Genomic DNA, 18644 nt, shown 5'->3' with positions numbered 1-18644 from the left:
GTCGCGGGCCAAATCCGGCCCGTGGTCCGTATGTTGCCCGTCGCTGCGCTAGATGCTGGACGTGATATGTTCATAAAATACATGTTTCTTCATTTTGGCGCCATAAATGTTACGATCACACCAAAGGTATCGTCGGAAGCGTTATGCGTTAATATTGCATTAGCCTCCATCTATATTTGCGGAAATGGTTTCTGGCACTACACGTTCATATCACAACGAAGACGCGGATTTTTAAGACACGACCCCGTACTTCAAGAAACACAGCAGCAAAATTAGCTTTGAAATAATAAAAGTCTACCAATTTCTACATAAATAGTATGATGTTACTTTCGAGAAAAATCATTATTTTGCTGTTTATCACAAGCCTACAGTTCATATTTGCACAAGACAGATATGAAGGTTGCACCATAATAGAGCTAAAATTGAACTAAACTTGAGGGGGTCCGCGAGGGTCCGTGACAGTCAAAAGGGGTCCGCGAAGTCAAAAAGGTTGAGAACCACTGACTAATGACCTATCGATCTCGTTTCCCCTGACATGCCGCCCTATTTCTTGTCGCTTCCTTTTTCTATACTATCTTCTTTACTTTCATTCAGTGTGCGTGCATGCCTCCTCTTTACATCGCCTAGGCTAAGGTGGGTGTCCGATTCCATAGACAACTCCTAGTCGCTTCGACATCTTCCTTTCTTTTCATTGCATCGCATTTTTTGTGGTGTATTGAACTGATAAAATTGCTAATAAACCAATGATGAATGATGATCTATAGCGTAATATGCCAAATGGGTAAACGAAGTAAGTCAACTGAAACGTGAGTCGTGAGGTGGCGCTATGGGAATACATTACGCTCCTGGATTAACGCAGGTATAATCGGAGATGAGAATAGATTTGAATGAATGAATAATTTTGAAGATTTTTGTTGAACTTTGATTCATAGTCTCGAATTTGTAGCAACTTTCAATTTTGTGGAGAATAGCCTATCGCATTCTTATTTGCCGGATGTGGAGTTGGATTCCAGCACGATACGAGGAAGGAAGAACAACACTTGATTGTCGTCTGGAATATCGAGATGCGAGAAAACTACAAATTTTATTTTCCTTTAGGCGCAAACCGGGGGCGAGGAAAGCCGAGTATCAGTGGCTTTCTGAAGAAAAATACTGCTGCCAAAATATTTCACACGTTTATCTTTAATTTGAGGTCACATCCTATGTTAGGTCGCGGTGCCCCTTTAAGCAGCATTGTAGAGCCCTGCTAAGATCTGTTTCCGCATTTCCACGAGCAATGTGCATGTCCCATGTGGCAGGGTTTTCCGTAATGTTGGATCGATTTATTTTCGCATTGTATGCACAGTAATGTGCAACACGGCAAGCGGTTAACAGCTAATTTGTTCAAGTTCCTAATTAAAAAACTTCAATGACTTATATAGTACGACCCACGCGCGTCCACGTCGTCCAACTACCATATGGCTGACAAAAATGATCATCGCTCTATCAATTATGCCGTACCTGATTAGTGGAACAGTATCCCGCCGGCTATCCGGCAGTCATCGAGCATGTCCACATTCAAGTCGAAATACAAACAATCTCTACTGGATCAATACTAGTTTAGCCCTCTAATTTACCGCGCCACGACCTGACATATCGATTTGTCACCTGTCCTTTTATATTATCTTCTTTTACTTTTCATTCAATGTGCATGCCTCCTTTTTTACATGGCCTAGGCCACATGGGTGTCTGATTTCGAAGACTACTCCAAGTCGTTTCGACACGTTCTTATCTTTCATTGTATCGCAGTCTAGTGGTGTATTGAAATGATGAAATTGTTAGCAATAAATCGAATTGAATTATTATCATTTTTGCATAAGCGTGATAAGTAGAACTAATTACATCATGAGTATAACATCAGTGACAGTGCCATGCGTGAGGCTCTTGCAGGCTTCTTGAGGTTGAATAATTTGAGTTCAGGAATCCATATTTTCCACATGTTACCACACCGACAAAGATTACATCGTATTTTATCTGATTAGGGTTGCATTTGTAAAGTCCCTGATACGGCGCGCAAAACCTAACAGGAACTTCGTCGTTTTCGTGGGCTCGGGACCTCGCCTTTCCGTGATCGCACGCACTGATGGTAACACAAATTCGCATTGTTTTCTACGCATATATTCATACAACGACGTGACACCACAAAACAACCAACCAAAAAGTCGGGAGAAATTTACCATTTTTCCGGATATTACTCCAGTATTGTAAGTCCGAAGATTTTGAAAAAGTGTCCTCTTTTCAGATTTCCAAAATATGGTACCCCTATTACTACCGTCAACCTCGAATTTTGCGAGTTCACGAACTTTATCGCTTCGAGGCAACAAAAGTTACACAAATATTTTTCCAATAGTTTGCCCCGTGTGTGTGATGACTTTTTCATACCTGCTAAAATGTCCACTCCCATTACACGAGGTCCTGGTCAAAGGGAAATATCTACCTGCCCCCACCCAATATAGCAATCTATCGACTACTCAGTACGTATCATCAGGAATGAATTGCCACAACATATCCGTGAATTGCTTAACAACACATTCAAAAAAGACCTACTTGATCACCTCTTGTCGTTATATTAACAGTGTTGACCTACCTTGCCGCCCAGACATTGCTTCATTGATCATTTGCTACCATCGCTCACTTTCTTTTTATTTTCCTTTTTTAACTAACATTTTTACAGACGGTATAGAGTCAAGTAGGGATGGTGTGAACCCCTGAAAGGTTCAGGTTCGTCTGAACCCGAACCTTTTTGAAAGGTTCTGTGTGAACGCGAACGTGAACCTCATGGCGTCATGTGACGTCACATTGCTAATTCCAACCCGACATTTCAGTGAAGTGATATAGCCTACATATATTAATGTACAGTTGTACACGTACAGGTACACGATACCTAACGACGACTCGGGCCACATAATCCACAATGCTGAAGTACATATACTGACTTTTTAAACGTCGCCAAATTTATCAACTGAAGCAATCAAATAATATAATATTCCCATAAAATCAATATCTTCCGTCGATTCGCCAACTATTTCGACGAGGACTGGCAAAGTAATATATGCTTACGCCTTAACGGTCCACAAGCCAGACCGGACAATGTATTCGGCGTCAGAGTGTTGCTGCGCTCATGTTGAACAGAGTGTAAAACGGGTTTTAGCCCATTAACAAGCTATACCCCAGTAGCCAACACCCCAATCGCACGGATTTGGTTTTTATGATACGATAAACATATGAAATCGAGATGGACATCAGACAACGATATCAATTTCATTGATTGGTTGGATAAGCATCATTCGCTGACTATCTACATGTGATGTAGCGTATATCGCTCTTGATGTTGTGTGATTGCGGGTCAAGCTCCCAGCAGACAATCACTAGATATTCACAAACATAAATCTGGATATTTCGAGCAGATAAAATTTTTGAGATTGCCAAAATGCATGGTCGTCTAGTGTTGATTTTTTATGCTGCCAGCGCAATGCACAGAGTGACCCGCAGTTGAAATGTAGTAAATTTCAACCAAAGCTGCTATAATAACGTGAAAAATGTAATGTATGAAAAAGGTTCACAGTGCAGAACCTATCAAGGTTCGTTTGTGAACGTGAGCCTCTCAGAACGCGAACGTGAACCTCGCGTTCACACCATCCCTAGAGTCAAGTGTACCTATTTGATGCGGGTGTGATCAGACTAGTTGACCTTCACGGTCGTATCGATCATTCCTATCTGATACCGAATACTGTGCATGCATATTTTCTGTACCACCATCATTGCCATCTGTTTTTTATGTATGTTGGTTGGAGATGAAAATAAGGACTCTCTATTTCTCCGTCGAATCTGCAATGGCTCTGGGTCCAGTAGTTCCCGGACGGAAGTAGCCATCGTCTTTTGACAGTTAGATAGAATAAATGACCAAACGACTGCACGCTATCGGCCTGGTGTAAATGACCATAGATGTTGCAACACCATGAATACCATAAAACAACAAAATAATTTATCAGGCACCAGCACTGTGCTGTAACTGTATCCCTCGGACTCCGAGCCTCAAATGTCCAATCGATTAAACAAGTTCAACTACTTTGTGTATGGAAATATGAATTTGATGAATATCTAGCAACGCGACTGACGGTCTGTCAGATACGAGACGCACAAATCCTCAAGCAGACATATATTCGGGGACGACACAGCAAACTACAAAGCAAGAGCGATGTCCTGCTATGCTGGTGGCGCCATTGAGTTATACCAACGCAGAAATTACTATAGGTTCACAAAAAATCTTTGCTCTGGTTATATCACTGTCACTTGTAACTAGCCACGCACAACCAAAGTGTACAGGACACTAGCATCACAGCTTGTTTATGAATTAGATTATAATACTGAATTCGCAAAATTAGAATTAGACAGCAGTACAACAGAAATCATAGTTCATTATCGTAAATCGTAAGCATGTAGTGAACGGTAAATGTCTGCACAGAAAGCTTGGTTCGCTTCGAACTATAAAGTTCTTCTGTAGCATTTTCAGGCAATCAAACTTACAGCTTTGAAACATGTCACAAATTATATTACCGGCATTCACTCTACCAAGCCTAATTGCACTAGATCAGAGGTCTCAAACACGCGGCCCGCGGGCCGCATGCGGCCCGCGAGACCATTTTGTGCGGCCCGCGACGGCGTTTTGGATTTCGAAGTATTCGACAATATTTTACTACCAATTTTTGAGAACTTAAAATTCTACTCCAGAAGCCTGAAACTACTCATCAAACTTCACTAATACATCACTTTCAAAAGTTACCACTCAGTGGAAGATCAACTATTACGTGACATTACTTGTTTAATATGGTAAAACATGACCCGTTGATGATTCGTGACTGAAAATTGTGATTTGAACTTTAGCGCGACCCTCTGTAGAATTACTCGTACTCGTCACGTCAAACGTTACAATCAACGAAGGACTTTTGTGACTCTGAATGCCGTGACTTGGTACAACAACGCATGCAACAAAGCATGGTGTCCTATATGGTGTTGTTGTTGTTTTTTATTAACGCATATAATTGGCGCTTGCAACATCATGGTTATTTGCGCCCACACCGTAAATTTCATACATTTCATAATGGCATGTCTTCTTGAACTTGAGTCTTTTTCGGCTCATTTGCTGCCTCCTTTCAAGAGTTCGGCTCTCTCTTCTTCTGAGCTTTTCAACGCGCTGTATTTACAACAGCGCGTTCGGCGATGAGGAGCCCAGATAAACCTCCGACACATAGAAACATGGCAGAGCCGAGACTCGAACCACCAACCATTGGTGTCGTGGCTGCAGTGTTTAACCAACTGCGCCACTCGCTTCCCCTCCTATATGGTGTGGACACAAGCAAATCTCACGGCTCAGTGAAATTGGTCGTTGTCACATTTTGGTCAAAGGCAATTTGACGGTAATTTTTGACCGGCTTGTCCTGCATTAACCTAAATTTGATAAAACGGGTATCAATGGAATGCTACCACGGCACTGATTGCGAAAATATAAATTTATTCTGTTCGTGGTCCTGGAACTCCCCAAAATAAGCCTCGAATGTTGCATTGTATGTGGTGCAGCAATGACGTCTGGGAGCAGGCGAGGAGCACCGCAAGATGCAAGCGTATTGGCCATTGTTACGCAAGCGATTGAGCACTCTCACTCTCGTGCGCATTTGCACTTGAGCTGCTCAGACGGCGGCATGGCTGCGTCACACTACCAAACCCACTTACAATGCAACATTTGAGGCTTATTTTGGCGAGTTCCAGGGCCACGAACAGAATAAAATTGATATTTTCGCAATCAGTACCGTGGTAGCATTCCATTGATACCCGTTTTATCAAATTTAGGCTATTGCAGGACAAGCCGGTCAAAAATTACCGTCAAATTGCCGTTGACCAAAGTGTGACAAAGACCAATTTCACTGAGTCATGAGATTTGCTTGTGTCCACACCATATAGCAGGGCTACCAATCCCTACCATACGTCCTCTTTTAAGAGGAGTTGTCCTCTTTATTGAGATTTTGTCCTCTTTTTTGAAAATTTAGGTCAGATTTAGAGCAAATTGCGAGTGATATGCCGTAAATTAGCACAGAAGTGACGCTCCGGCGGGTATTTCGGAGCGAAAAACGGTGATTTTAGCTCTGAGCAAAAAAAGATGACCTTTTTTTTAGTCATCCACCTAGCAATGCGGAAAAATTCACCGGTTTTTGAGAATTCTTCCCCGGTTTTGCTAGTCTCAAATTTCTGAAAAAGTGTCCTCTTTTTGAATTTCCAAAATATGGTAAGCCTACCATATAGGACACTATGAACAAACTATCAAACTGGTAGGAGAAATAGTAAAATATCAAAAAGCCGTAGCTTGCGTTGCGTAGCTCATTTAGATATCTAAGCATGTAGGAGGTATGGCAACCGACATTGGCATTATGTTGTCCCTTTGATATAGTTGGTTACATTCAGTGTCATCTTGGGCATCTTTATATATGTTATTGTCGCCAATTTAATGTGACGAGCATTAGTCGTAGCCTACGCTTCACAGCTGTAACACCTACGGATTCTTCGGCGATTGCACATTTCTATTGTTATTGCACAGATCCATTATGTTCAAGTTATTATTGATCTGTTCCAACATTCGAAGGTAAAATCAAACGCTGATTCTATCTACTTCCGTAATGACAAGTCAATATAGACTAGTTATCAGGAGTAGACCTATGCTCGAAACCCGGAAATAAGGCCTACTTTGAAATACATTGAATTCCCCTATTATTGGTGGTGCGGCCCGCGGTGCCATCAAAAATAGGAATTTGGCCCGCGAGCACATTTGAGTTTGAGACCTCTGCACTAGATAATAAGTTTGCGATATACCCAATTACCAATACTGAATTTCAGGCTACAAGGCCACGATTGTAAACCCAAATCCACACCCACTTGACCATGTTCATTGTTCATTTATTCACGCTGGAAGATACACGATTGCGAGTCATTTCTCATAAATACTACATGGAATTGCAGGTACGCTTCCCCGACACACTACGGAGGATATTTGCAACAAATGAAAAAGCGTACCATACCCGCTCTTTTGCACGCACGTCCGAAAATATAACCTATTCAATAAGCACACGCGGCATAGCAACATTTCTGGAACAGGAGACAAATCGCAGATATTTAAAACAGCAGTATTAAAGTCGTTATCGTTAGCAAGAACTGAACAATTCCCGGCCATCCACCTGCTGCACGGGACGGAAGTTGTTGCACATGCACGGGGAGCCTTTGCCGCCGAAGTGCAGTTTTCGGAACTCAGCCAGCTGGAATGGAAACCGTATTAAGTCTGTAAACATTTCCGCGTTTCAATTCCTCCTCGAGTTTGGGACAACGTCGTCACTTCGGTATATCCTAGAGCCCGGCCGACATTGATATCTAGCACTTCTATCGACAACTTCGATGTATTCAACCGATATTTAAAATGTGGCATCCAGCTCAAGGCGCATTTACAAAACTCCAGAGCATTCATCTTTATGATAGTATTCAAGTAGATTTCCCCTACTCGCACTCATTGTTCAATGGTTATGATTGCAGAATAGTTGTACTTCTACTTAACTGTTTCAAAATAGAATATTTACCACTCCAGTTACTTGGAAATCACCACTTCTAGTACCAAGACTACTTTGACCACATCCCTACTACCACGCTGTGACGTCACGAACATTGCCGATATATATTTACCTCCAGTGGCCGATAACGATACTCCTTTCAAAGTGTGATATCGACTCGATATTATCGGCGAAACGCCGTCTTCCACATATTTTGGTTGTCAAGTCACGTATGACAAACTATGTCTAATAACGACTGCTGCTTTGACATTTGTGTACATTCACCTTCACGTTAGACTCGGACAATATCTCAAAATACAATGGGTCCCGTGGCGGCGAACCAACTGAGACTCACCTGCGCCTCGGAGAGCATCACCGGCTCCTTGAACACGACCCATTGCACGCATTCCTTGAGAGGGGGAGTCGTGAGAGATCCCGGGTAATGGAAGTATTTTTTCAAGTCTAAATGTACCAAGGCTGCATCAAGTATAAAAAGATAGTAATTGAAGCCTGCGGGAGTCCTGAGCCATTGATATACAAATATGTTCCGGTCTGATGATACCATGATGACGTACACATCAATAATGGTACTATTATGTAGTGCTGGGCGAAATCGAGCAGCTGAGTGATTTACAGCTACGCGCCGAGTCCATAGAAAACTTTCCGTTATCCCAAATTCGATTAACACAGGATTGTAGCTACAGTGTTTTTTCCAACCATATTGGCTAGAATAAGGCCACGTAGGCCTCGCTTAGAACTAGAATTACTGAATTCGCAAGAGCTTGGAAACTGAATGGAATTCCCAATTAGAAAGAAACACAACAAAAATCAAGTTCAGTTCATATCAATTCTGAGTTAATCCTCGGAAGCACGAGAACGGCAAATGTCTGCACACCAAGCTAGGCTCGATTCGCACTATACTATTCTGATGTACCATTGTGAGAAAACCAGACATTTCATAGAAATTGAAACGAGAGTATTACCACATTTCCCAAAACTAGATTCAAATTAGATTACGTGCAGTTCGCCCCAATTTCTCTAATAATACAACTAGCACTATCCTAAGTCTGCACATGCGGATGCGCATATTGGTAGGGGCGGTGTCTAGCAGTTTTGCTGCAACTTCACCGTGAAAGGTAAAAACCCGCTTAATCGATGATGGGAGCGGTTTCCTTCAATAACAACGGGCCTCAAATAAGCTCTTGAAAATTACCACTACTTCCGCGCATTCATAGCAACCGCGCGCGGGATTGCGAAAGTTTTAATAACATATACAAACACTGAAGCCGAACGCAATGCGCGACTTATAGCCCAGTTGCCGTGATCGTGAATATCGTGATCATTCGCTAAACCTTATCGGTAATAATCGCCTCAAGCGTAGCGAAAAAACTACACATTTACTACATAGATACCGACAGTGAATGATTACCCTGTATATACCCAACGCAAACACCAATATATTCCCTTATTCGATCATCGACCTTGCCAGGTTATTCTTTACAACCCTCGTATAAGTAGCGACCTTGAATTACAGCTACGACCTTGCTTAATTACGACGAATTCGGCATGCGGATTACCTTTAGGCAGCAGAATAGCAGGGTCAAACTTCTCGGTGACATCTTTCTTATCGTCCTGTTTGGTGAAGATGCAAACGGTTTAACCTTCGTTGTAAGTTTAACACGAGAACGACCTTACTTTGTAGGGGACGGATTTGATACCGTTGATTACTTTCTCGTAGTTCGCATTATCGCATTCGTGAGGCTGTGATAAAGAATTGAATTGCCCTTTGAATCTTCTTGAGCATGCGTGACTGTGTGCGTTGTGTTTGGCAAACTAGGTTTATATCTGGCACTGCTCAAGGGCACGTCGCGCGTCAACTAACGGTATCGACATTGTTTCTTATGGCCGTTATATAGTTAAGTCGGTAAGCAATACATTTCAAATTCTGACGGCGCGAAACTATAATTCTCGTAAGTTAACTCTTACTCGTGGCTAGGTGAGTCCAATTTCGGTAGTCGAAAAAATAGTCTCCCATTATCTACTCGAATCATTGCGCTCATCCCTCTAATTTTTTATGCAGTCATTATTTACATCGTACAAACATGTTATTCATATCCGCTACACGTTTTTGATAAGAACTCAAATTTGAAGAGTTATTAACTCTACTTTGAGAAAATAGATAACGCAGTCCTAATAATGACTTACCGCTATGAAAGCCCCGAGAACGCAGAGGCCGTCTGGATGTTCCAGAGAGTCGGCGAACGACTTGTATTTCTCAGAGTTCCAGTGGACCAAGTGGAGCTGAACATACAAGCAGTTTAAATTTGAGAACGTAAAGTTGAAATTACCTGGACTGAATAAACACGCTGACAAAACGAGCAATCCATATTTGAGAACATCAAGACGAAATCGCTCGGACTAATGCTTGCTAATTCAATCGATTCCAAGCTACTAGAACGCACAAAATCAGCAGGTTGCGTAGCAACGCTGACTATTTTGACCAGCTCTAAGTGCCGCAACATAGCGTCGCGTACACATTCTGTCGGTCCGACTATTGAAATGAGCCACTCTGGCATTTAGGAGTAACTCGAATGACTACGTCCCAAATTTTGCGACGGTATAAAGATGTCACGTCAAAGAAATTTATACTATAACCAACAACGACAAATTGCAAGTGAAGCAGACCTGAACTAAAATTTTTCCATCTTTTCTGAATTAGACTAGAATGATAACTAGCTATAAATTCTTTCCAAATAAGATTATAATTATAAATTTATAATTATAGCCAACTTTTTTCCAGATTAGATTCAAATTAGAATTATAGCTACTCCTATACAGTTCATTCCAAATTAGATGCGAATTAGAATTACTGAATTCACGAAAACTTGGAAATTGAATGAAATTCAGTTCGTATCAAATCAGAGTTAGGGCGATTTTTTGACAGGTCAAAATTTGTGAAAATTTTGTCAAAATTGTAGCGTTAGGTCAAAATTGTTTACAAAGTCAATTTTTTTTTGACCTCTGCATTTCGGTTGTATCGTAGATTTTGCAAAAATTTGTCAGTTTTCAAGCAAAAAACGCTTTTTCAGGACAAACTACTTCCTAAGGACAGACAGTACCAGCCAGAAATGAAAGTAAATAGCATAATTTTTAGAGTATGTGCGAAAACACTTGACTTGCATACGCGAGGTCAAAATCTTCCATTTTTTAGGTAAAAGAAATCGTCCTGCTCTCAAGCATTACTGCATTAGAATGCTAAATGTATGTACGCAACACAATTGGCTCGTCTTGCACGACACGGTTCTCCTGCAGAATTTTCAGGAAAACCAGAAATTGCATTAGAATTAAAATTAGAGAGTAGAAACGTTTCACAAATTGAATTAGAATTAGAGCTAAGAAACAAACAAATTATATTAGAATTAGATTACCGGCATCACCTAGTTGTCTGCAGTGAAGACATCCGAATTCCACAAAACCAGCAACAAAATGTAACATGATATCCCGAAAATTGGATTGAACATAGCTGTATTTTACCTCTGCGGCAAAGCTTCGTCCGTCGTACAAATGTTCAGAGCCCTGACACGAATTGCTTCCCCAGTGAAAGTGGAATTGTTCCAGCTTGTATTTACTACAGAGCGGTCCACCAGACAGCTCTACACAAGTACGAAAACGCATGAGTTTATTCGCGATTGCACAACAGCCGCGTCTCGAGACCTGAAGTTCCGGCCGACGCGGCAAACGTTACGCTGTGTCCGTTGTTGGAGACGTTGGTCAAGTTGTTTTGGTCGTATTTTATGCAGAAATCTGGGAATGATTTTTCCTGAATGTAAACGAATGCTTTTAGTATACGATTCGAACGACACAACTCATTTATTAATGCTTTCTCGTTTGGAAAATCCCCTGGGGTACGTGCAGAATATGAGCTGCTGATGTTCGCCCAGCCCCGCTGAAATTGAATACCACCCAGAGCCAGACAAACTAGAAATGATTCAGCTTTTTAAAATTTTAATAGAATTATAATTATGGCTAGTTTTTTGCGAATTAGATTAGAATTCGAACTATAGCTACACAATGTTCTCTGAACTAGATTAGAATTTAGAATTACTGAATTCGCAAAATAAACACAATATAAAAACAAGTTTAGTTTACATTAATTCTGAGTCCATCCTCATAAGAATGCGTATAAACTTGGCTGCAGTTTTACCCCGCACGCCGTCTCTGCCGCCTACCCAGCCCATTTGACAGGGCTTGGTCCAGGCGCTGGTTTGACTCGCCAGCGGCTGAGCTTATAAGATAAGAGGATTCATCGGGAATCGAACCCGAGACTGCCGGTTCGCGAGACCAGGAGCATATATATTTGTATAGGCTTTTACAAGTACAAAACTTCAATATCGACACAAACATTGTATTGATATTGCTGGATTTATTCCACTTGAAGCTTCGATATGAATGTATTGTATGCTCATGAATGTATTGTATTCTGCGATATATATTTGTGTACCGCAGTTAATATTTATGCACTCAATACTACTCTTTCATGTTACACATCTGCCATTCAATGGAATGAATATATATATCGGTATGTCAGTGCATATTCAATTGCCAATACGAATGGACGGCAATCATTCGGTACCGTAACCGATAGTTTCCACTTTCCATGTTCTTGTGCATATTTTCGTAAACAGCCCATATTTGATTGCGAGTGTGATCAGACTAGCGAGTACAGTTTTAGCTCTGCTATTTCGGTCATGCGTATAATGTAATCGAAGACAAAGCGCGCAAGCCTAAGTGCAAGGCGAACGCCGACCGAAAAATGCTTTTGCTCAAACCGAACACGGAACCAGTGTGACATACCATGCTACACTGGAAAATTTACTTCCATACATTAGGATCACCAATTTACATAGAGTCGTCGACCCAAATTCCAAAATCAGAAGCTCAGCAGTATCTAAGCACATGACAGACATACCTTTGTATCACAGGTTTTCAAGTCAATAGGCGATTGTCGGTGCCCTTTGGCGATCGGGTAGTCTTTGTACCATTCGGGAGGTGCTGAAGAAATAGTTTGAAGTCAACCTCCAAGCCTATGCTGTGCTGATATGATCACTTACGTAATGCTGAGTCCGCGTATCCCCAAGCGTGCGCCATTGCCGTTGGTCTACAATGAATGCGTTGAGCTAAGAACTGCCTCAAAAGTCTGCGAACCAAAGTCTTCATCGTTTAGTGACGTCGCCTATTTCCTCCGCAATTAAATTTATGGGCTCCACGCTAGAGCATTGCTGCGGTACTCGACGCGCTACCTAATCAGCTTCAATCACATGGCGGTATTGATATTGTCAGTAATCACTGGACTGAGTGAAGCTAGACGCAGAGTTCAACATACATTCGCGAATCTTATCACCTCTCTATTCAATATTCATCCAATGGTATGAGCTTTATACGATAACGTTTTGCCGAACTTGATATGGAATTTCGCCTTCTAGGCTATCACATGCATGATTTCTCTGAATACTACCGGTATATTTCTTCACATTATAGTATATACCTCATCTAGACTACCAGTTGACTGAATCGTCACCCGAGAATTCGACATGACTTTTGGTTGCTGGGTTTTCAGTTATTGGCCGTAGCGGACTCGCGTAACAGTTGACATTCCCGTCAACGTTATCGGAATAAAATACATTAGTCATCGATGAACACATGTTTTGCACTCTTTTTCAATGCCCTTGATAAGAAGTATAACTGAGTGACCTCGGCGTGTTTTCTTCACGTTGTTTTTGTGTTTGGTCAAAAACGTAGCACATAATATCGGAACAAAGTAATGGATATGTAGATTTGATTCATCATCGTTTCCTGTTTTGAGAGATTCCTGCGCTCCAGCGTGCCGTGATTTGGCTACTACAGCTCTTTGGATTTTCCCTGTCAATATTGCGAGGTCAATATCGCGGGTTTTCGTATAAAATCGCCCGATGCTGGTTCTGACGAACAAAGGTCAATTCAACAATTTATATAATGACTTTTTCTATTCATGAATGGAACAGCAGTATCCGGGAGATTGTTTCAGCTATGATTTATTCGATCGATCATACTTCTGATCTAATTTGCTACGTATGGTCCTGTGCCACTCCACTTGCTGCCCTATTTCATTAGTGACCGATCACTTACCAGACGCCTCGTAAGAGCAATGACGATATAGCCACATTCATAATTATATATAGGCTGCCTAAATCCACTTAAATGTTGAAGGGAAGAATTACATCTAGTTTGAGTACATTTCCAATTGCGATCAATTTGCACTGACTTGTGATTATTATTATTATTACAACAACAACAACAACAACAACGACTGAATAACTTTTTTGACTGCCACGCGCGACAGGATTCTTATACCGTTATTACTTTCAGCGTCATTAGATTAATTTGTGTACCTACTCACTACATCTTCTTGCTAAAATTGCTAAAAAGTAATCAAGTAGGAAAGCATATACAAGAGCAATTCTCATACTGTAGTACATAGTAATATATCTTCAGGTTATGATTAAGCGTATATCCACTCGTCCCACAGCTCTAGGTGCAGGCTTCTCTATCACGCACCGTATCAGCACTTGACAACTGCTTGCGTTCCGTATATTCACACATTACCATCAAGTGTGAGTTTTATAAGGATCATCGAACATGTGTGCGCGTGAAGTAGGGTACCTTCGCCTGCGCTATACACCAGACAAAAATGCAACCACATATCTACTTTCTACAAGATAGTAGGCATGTGACCTTTCTGATGACGAGGCGTTCCACTTCACGACATGTAGCTCATTGAATCAATGGTTAGAAATCAATCTTATAAGTACAAAGTGCTAAATACATTCTAACTTAATACCCGATTGCCAACCCTATAACATAGTACCGAATATCATTGGTGGCGATTAAAAACTACACGTCGATTACTAGCATGATTATATTTATACCAGCCTGTTATTCCGATGTCCATTGTAAAGTACCGAGTATAATATAGTTTGCAAATCGGCACTTCTGACGAATAGTCTTGCACATGTTGCACATGACATGTTCTCATGACGGCTCGACTACATACTTATCAAGAAGTATACGCCTGTATGGCATAAAGTAAATATTTATCGTCAATCAATTATGATGTTGGAGTCAATCATGAAAAAATGCTGAATTGTGACCGGTCATAGCGATATGGCGGCGTAAAACCGCATTTGGCTTTCATAAAATACAGTATCTACATCATAATTATCATCATTCAATTATCATTATAATCAATTTAGAACACTACAATATTTCGATACAATGAAAATAAGATAGCAAGGTGTTGAAACGAATTGAAATGGTATTTCAATGAAACGCCAACCTTGGCCTACCAATAATACTATTGAAGCACATAAAACATGAGGCCTGTAGGCCAACAGCAGCACACCGAATAAAAGGTGACATGAGATAACATATAGTGGACAAGGCAATGGAAATGAAGCTCACTTCAGTATGTTATTATTGGTAATTTCACCAATGCACCAATTTTGATACAGTAAAATGATCGGGAACAGTCGAAACGATTTGGAGTTCAAGCAAACACCCACCTTGGCATATAGCATATATATAAGATTGTCTTCGCAATACCGCTTCATAGTCGTGGTCCGTAAGATACCTGATCGAGCGTTGAGTTGTCTTGTAATTCGTGCTAATCGCGTGGTAACTGGACAAGTGGACATCCAGTGGACAACGAAAACCTGCGTGTGAAATAGGTATTCGATTTCAAAGTGAGTAACTCGTTGAATTTTTCGAGATAATGACCGCAATGGAATGGATATGGTGTATTCAAGATTACTAGTAGCTTATATGTTTAGAACACCTGTTTAAGAAGCGAAGACTCGAATCGAGAGAGAGATATTTGGTTGATATCAGAGAGAAAAGAGAGAGAGAGAGAGAGAGTAAGGGAGAGAGAGAGAGGAGAGGGAGAGGTAGAGAGCGAGTGAGAGAGAGAGTCTGTAGGCTTCTCCCGATTGTCGGGTTTCCCCAGGATATCAGTAATCAAATCAGTTATCCACACAATGACTTGGCTGTAAAGTTATAAGCCGGATGCCCACCCTGCAGCAACCCAAACCAAAATTGCGCGGGTTTGGGTTTGGCCCTGGTTTTGGTCGCCAGCGGCTTGTATCATAAGGGGCGTGCAACGGGAGTCGAATCCGAGACTTCAGGTTCGCAAGACCAGCGGCATGTATATTTGTTTAGCCTTTTAGAAGTACAATGAAAATATAGGAAGGTGCTGGAACGAATTGTAATGATATTCAATCGAACACCCATACCCTTGGCCTGCAGTGAAGCCTCGACTAGGAATAGAATCTCTCAGGTATATCCCGATCGTAATCCCGAATCTCATTAGATACCGGATGAACGGTAAGATACCGGGTAAGAGTGGCATTACGCATTTCCACGATATAATATTAAATAAGCGGTTATGTTTTTACTCATAGACGTTTGTGATTTAAATGAAATTTCGCGAGTTTCAAATATCCCTTTTGAAATGACTTACTGTAATTATCCCACGTTACTCTGCTGACTAACTCTGTCTTTGTGTAGACAGGGTCCGGTATGCTTGCCTATCGAAATGCCGTGCATGATATGTCCGACCCTATGACCAGGACATGGCATGATATGGTATGGAATGGTAAATTGCCATACTCCATACCAGCCTCAATCGTTCCATGCCATACTTACAATTTTCCATACCATAACAACATTCTATCATACCGTATTTGATACTTTGTCCATAGTTTCGCAGTTGGCTAACCTTTAAGATAATATATTTTATGTTTGATGGGTGGCGATTTTCCGGCGTTTATGTTCCGATTATTTTGGATGAAATCATCCATTTAAACAGCCCTGATGGACCAAATCCATCCCTAGTTTTTTGTGTCTTATATCGGCGATGTAGGTTGCCTAATCATCAAAGTCTGAATGTAAAATATATACGAGATTTATTGGGAATCCCAACACTAGCTCATGGCAGTGTTGGGATGACGCTAGTCATGACTTGACTCGAGTCACCTTTTTCATATGACTTGACTTGACTCAAGTCACTTTGCTAAAATGACTTGACTTGACTTGACTCGGCGTATCAGAAATATGGATTGACTCGTGACTCGGAGCAAAATTCACGAGTCAATTTCAAGTCATCAAGTAATCCAGTGGCCCCCAACCTTTTTCGTCTCATGGACCACTTAGCCGATGTTTGAGGTAAAATTCCTCCTATGAAAAAGTTGCCCGTGACTAAAAAAGGTGCTTTTTAGCGCACACTAGGGGTATTCAAGAATGGCTTTTTTTCTCAAATCGTACGGGCTACTTGATAAAATTGTTAGGTTACCTAGTTTAGGCCTTGACACCAAATTCGGCTCAATTCACACCAGTAGCCGCATTGCTGCTACGCTTGTCTCCATTGAAGTCGGTCGAGACCACTTTATCTTCAGTGTATCCCAGATAGCCCTTTAGCTTTCCTTCCGAAGCGTCTTTTACAGCTTTCTTGATGGTATCGTATGACGCACCTTTCTTCAAACGGCAAGTCAAATCGACTACGGAGACATTGGGAGTTGGCACACGAAATGCCATCCCTGTCAATTTGCCGTTGAGTTCCGGGATTACTTTGCCTACGGCCTTTGCAGCGCCGGTTGATGCAGGGATAATTTTCTGCTCACCCCATGAAAGTGCTGGATTGTCTATAGAAACGCTGTTAACCAACTTTGGTTCAATTCCAACCAGTGGAAGCGGAGTAATTGCCGTCGAAAAATTTGAATTATGAATAAAATAGTATTTACGGTGATCAATTCTTTAATCATATATTATAGTGGTGCCCACCGCAAATACTATTTTATTCAAATACAAATTTTTCGACGGCAATAACTCCGCTTCCACTGGTTGGAATTGAACCAAATTTTGTGAACATCGATTCTATAGACAACCCAACACTTTCATGGGATGAACAGAAAATTTTCAACTTTTTTGGTATTTATTTTTATACAATAAATCGAAACTTTCTTCTCCTGTAGCAATGCCGCTACTGGCTGGATTTAGCCAAATTTGGTGTGTAGGCTTAAATCAGGTAACCTAACAATTTTATCAAGTAGCCAGTACGTTTTAAGAAAAAAGTCATTAGGTAACATGATATTTGTTACCGGCTGTATTCCGTGTTCATTTTAATATGCATAAGTCATGGATCTACACTTCAACAAGATAACTAAAGTAATTAGAGGCTGTTTTTGCCAGGGTGGAAATAAATTATGTGGTTTAGGGTTTATGTGGTTTAGGTTTTTTTTATGTGATTTGATGATTGGATAGGCGTTTCGGGGTACAGAACTTTAATATATATATTTAAACAATACATTCATTCGGTAAATAGATTAATATCCGAAGTTTTTCGAGCTGACACTCTTCAGGGGTAATCGCCAGCGAATAAAGACAACTACATTGCACGAATCCGCCATATGACGCCATATGAAAAATACAGCATGAACTACAGGCAAACCGTGAGCGCAGCTAGCGGCCTGTTATCAGTTGAACCGAAATTCCTTCTGCTGACACAATCGATTTAATAAATGTCGACTGAAGTGCAGACAAATAGGTTAGCGTGCGGCCTGTCCCCAATATCGAAAACAGCATCTTTGCGCGTTGCCGGAAGTAATTGCTTCATATTGTGAACATAACAGTTGTCGGAACAACGATTGACCGCAGAAATTCATTTTTTCTCAAAGAGGGAAGAGGTGGTGCCAATCAAACGTTGATGTATATGAGTTCCCCAGACCGTGCCGCGCGTTCCTTTCCTGAGATTTGTTGACATGAGAATTTGTCAGTTTTCTTTCCACAGAATTATTCACGATCTATTGGGGGTATTCATTATCAGTTAAAATTTTCCGAATATATTTAAGTTCCGAATTTAATTTCACATCCGAGCAGATCATCAGTGCTTTGGGTATTAAAGTTCCTATCAGATTTAGGTTTATGCGTTTT

General features: G+C 41.0%; 2 protein-coding genes and 1 long non-coding RNA gene across 3 annotated transcripts in view; 1 reads left to right on the top strand and 2 right to left on the bottom strand.

The window, feature by feature from the left end:
* The window catches only part of LOC145444919 (uncharacterized), an 89404-nt gene extending 85786 nt beyond the window's left edge, over positions 1-3618 (top strand). The window contains exon 3 of the long non-coding RNA XR_013916820.1: positions 3597-3618. This is a non-coding gene — a long non-coding RNA (uncharacterized LOC145444919). The remainder of the gene's footprint in view (positions 1-3596) is intronic.
* LOC145444914 (sushi, von Willebrand factor type A, EGF and pentraxin domain-containing protein 1-like) overlaps positions 1-8677 on the bottom strand; it is a 44819-nt gene extending 36142 nt beyond the window's left edge. The window contains exon 1 of the mRNA XM_080322976.1: positions 8668-8677. The gene's annotated coding sequence lies outside the window, so the exon portion shown is untranslated. The remainder of the gene's footprint in view (positions 1-8667) is intronic.
* LOC145444917 (carbonic anhydrase 2-like) lies at positions 6964-13167 on the bottom strand. The gene is made up of 9 exons (XM_080322980.1): positions 12737-13167; positions 12595-12677; positions 11340-11445; positions 11160-11278; positions 9831-9926; positions 9321-9386; positions 9203-9257; positions 7981-8087; positions 6964-7340 (listed from the first exon to the last, which is right to left on the bottom strand). Exons 1-9 carry the CDS (start codon positions 12840-12842, stop codon positions 7230-7232), a joined length of 849 nt encoding a protein of 282 aa, XP_080179106.1. The 5' UTR covers positions 12843-13167; the 3' UTR covers positions 6964-7229.
* Between the last annotated feature and the right edge of the window lie 5477 nt (positions 13168-18644).

The sequence above is a fragment of the Botryllus schlosseri genome, chromosome 8 (assembly GCF_051294905.1).
Source record: "Botryllus schlosseri isolate E-star chromosome 8, Bs_hap1, whole genome shotgun sequence".
Lineage (NCBI taxonomy): Eukaryota > Metazoa > Chordata > Ascidiacea > Stolidobranchia > Styelidae > Botryllus > Botryllus schlosseri.
This window is presented reverse-complemented; position numbering and strand designations above follow the sequence as displayed.

Coding starts and splice junctions, on each gene's coding strand:
- LOC145444917 (XM_080322980.1), bottom strand. CDS start 12,842: ATGAAGACTTTGGTTCGCAGACTTTTGAGGCAGTTCTTAGCTCAACGC. Junction 11,446..12,594: donor TGAAAACCTGTGATACAAAG/GTATGTCTGTCA, acceptor GTTTACATTCAG/GAAAAATCATTCCCAGATTT. Junction 8,088..9,202: donor TGCTATTCTGCTGCCTAAAG/GTAATCCGCATG, acceptor TGGTACATTTAG/ACTTGAAAAAATACTTCCAT.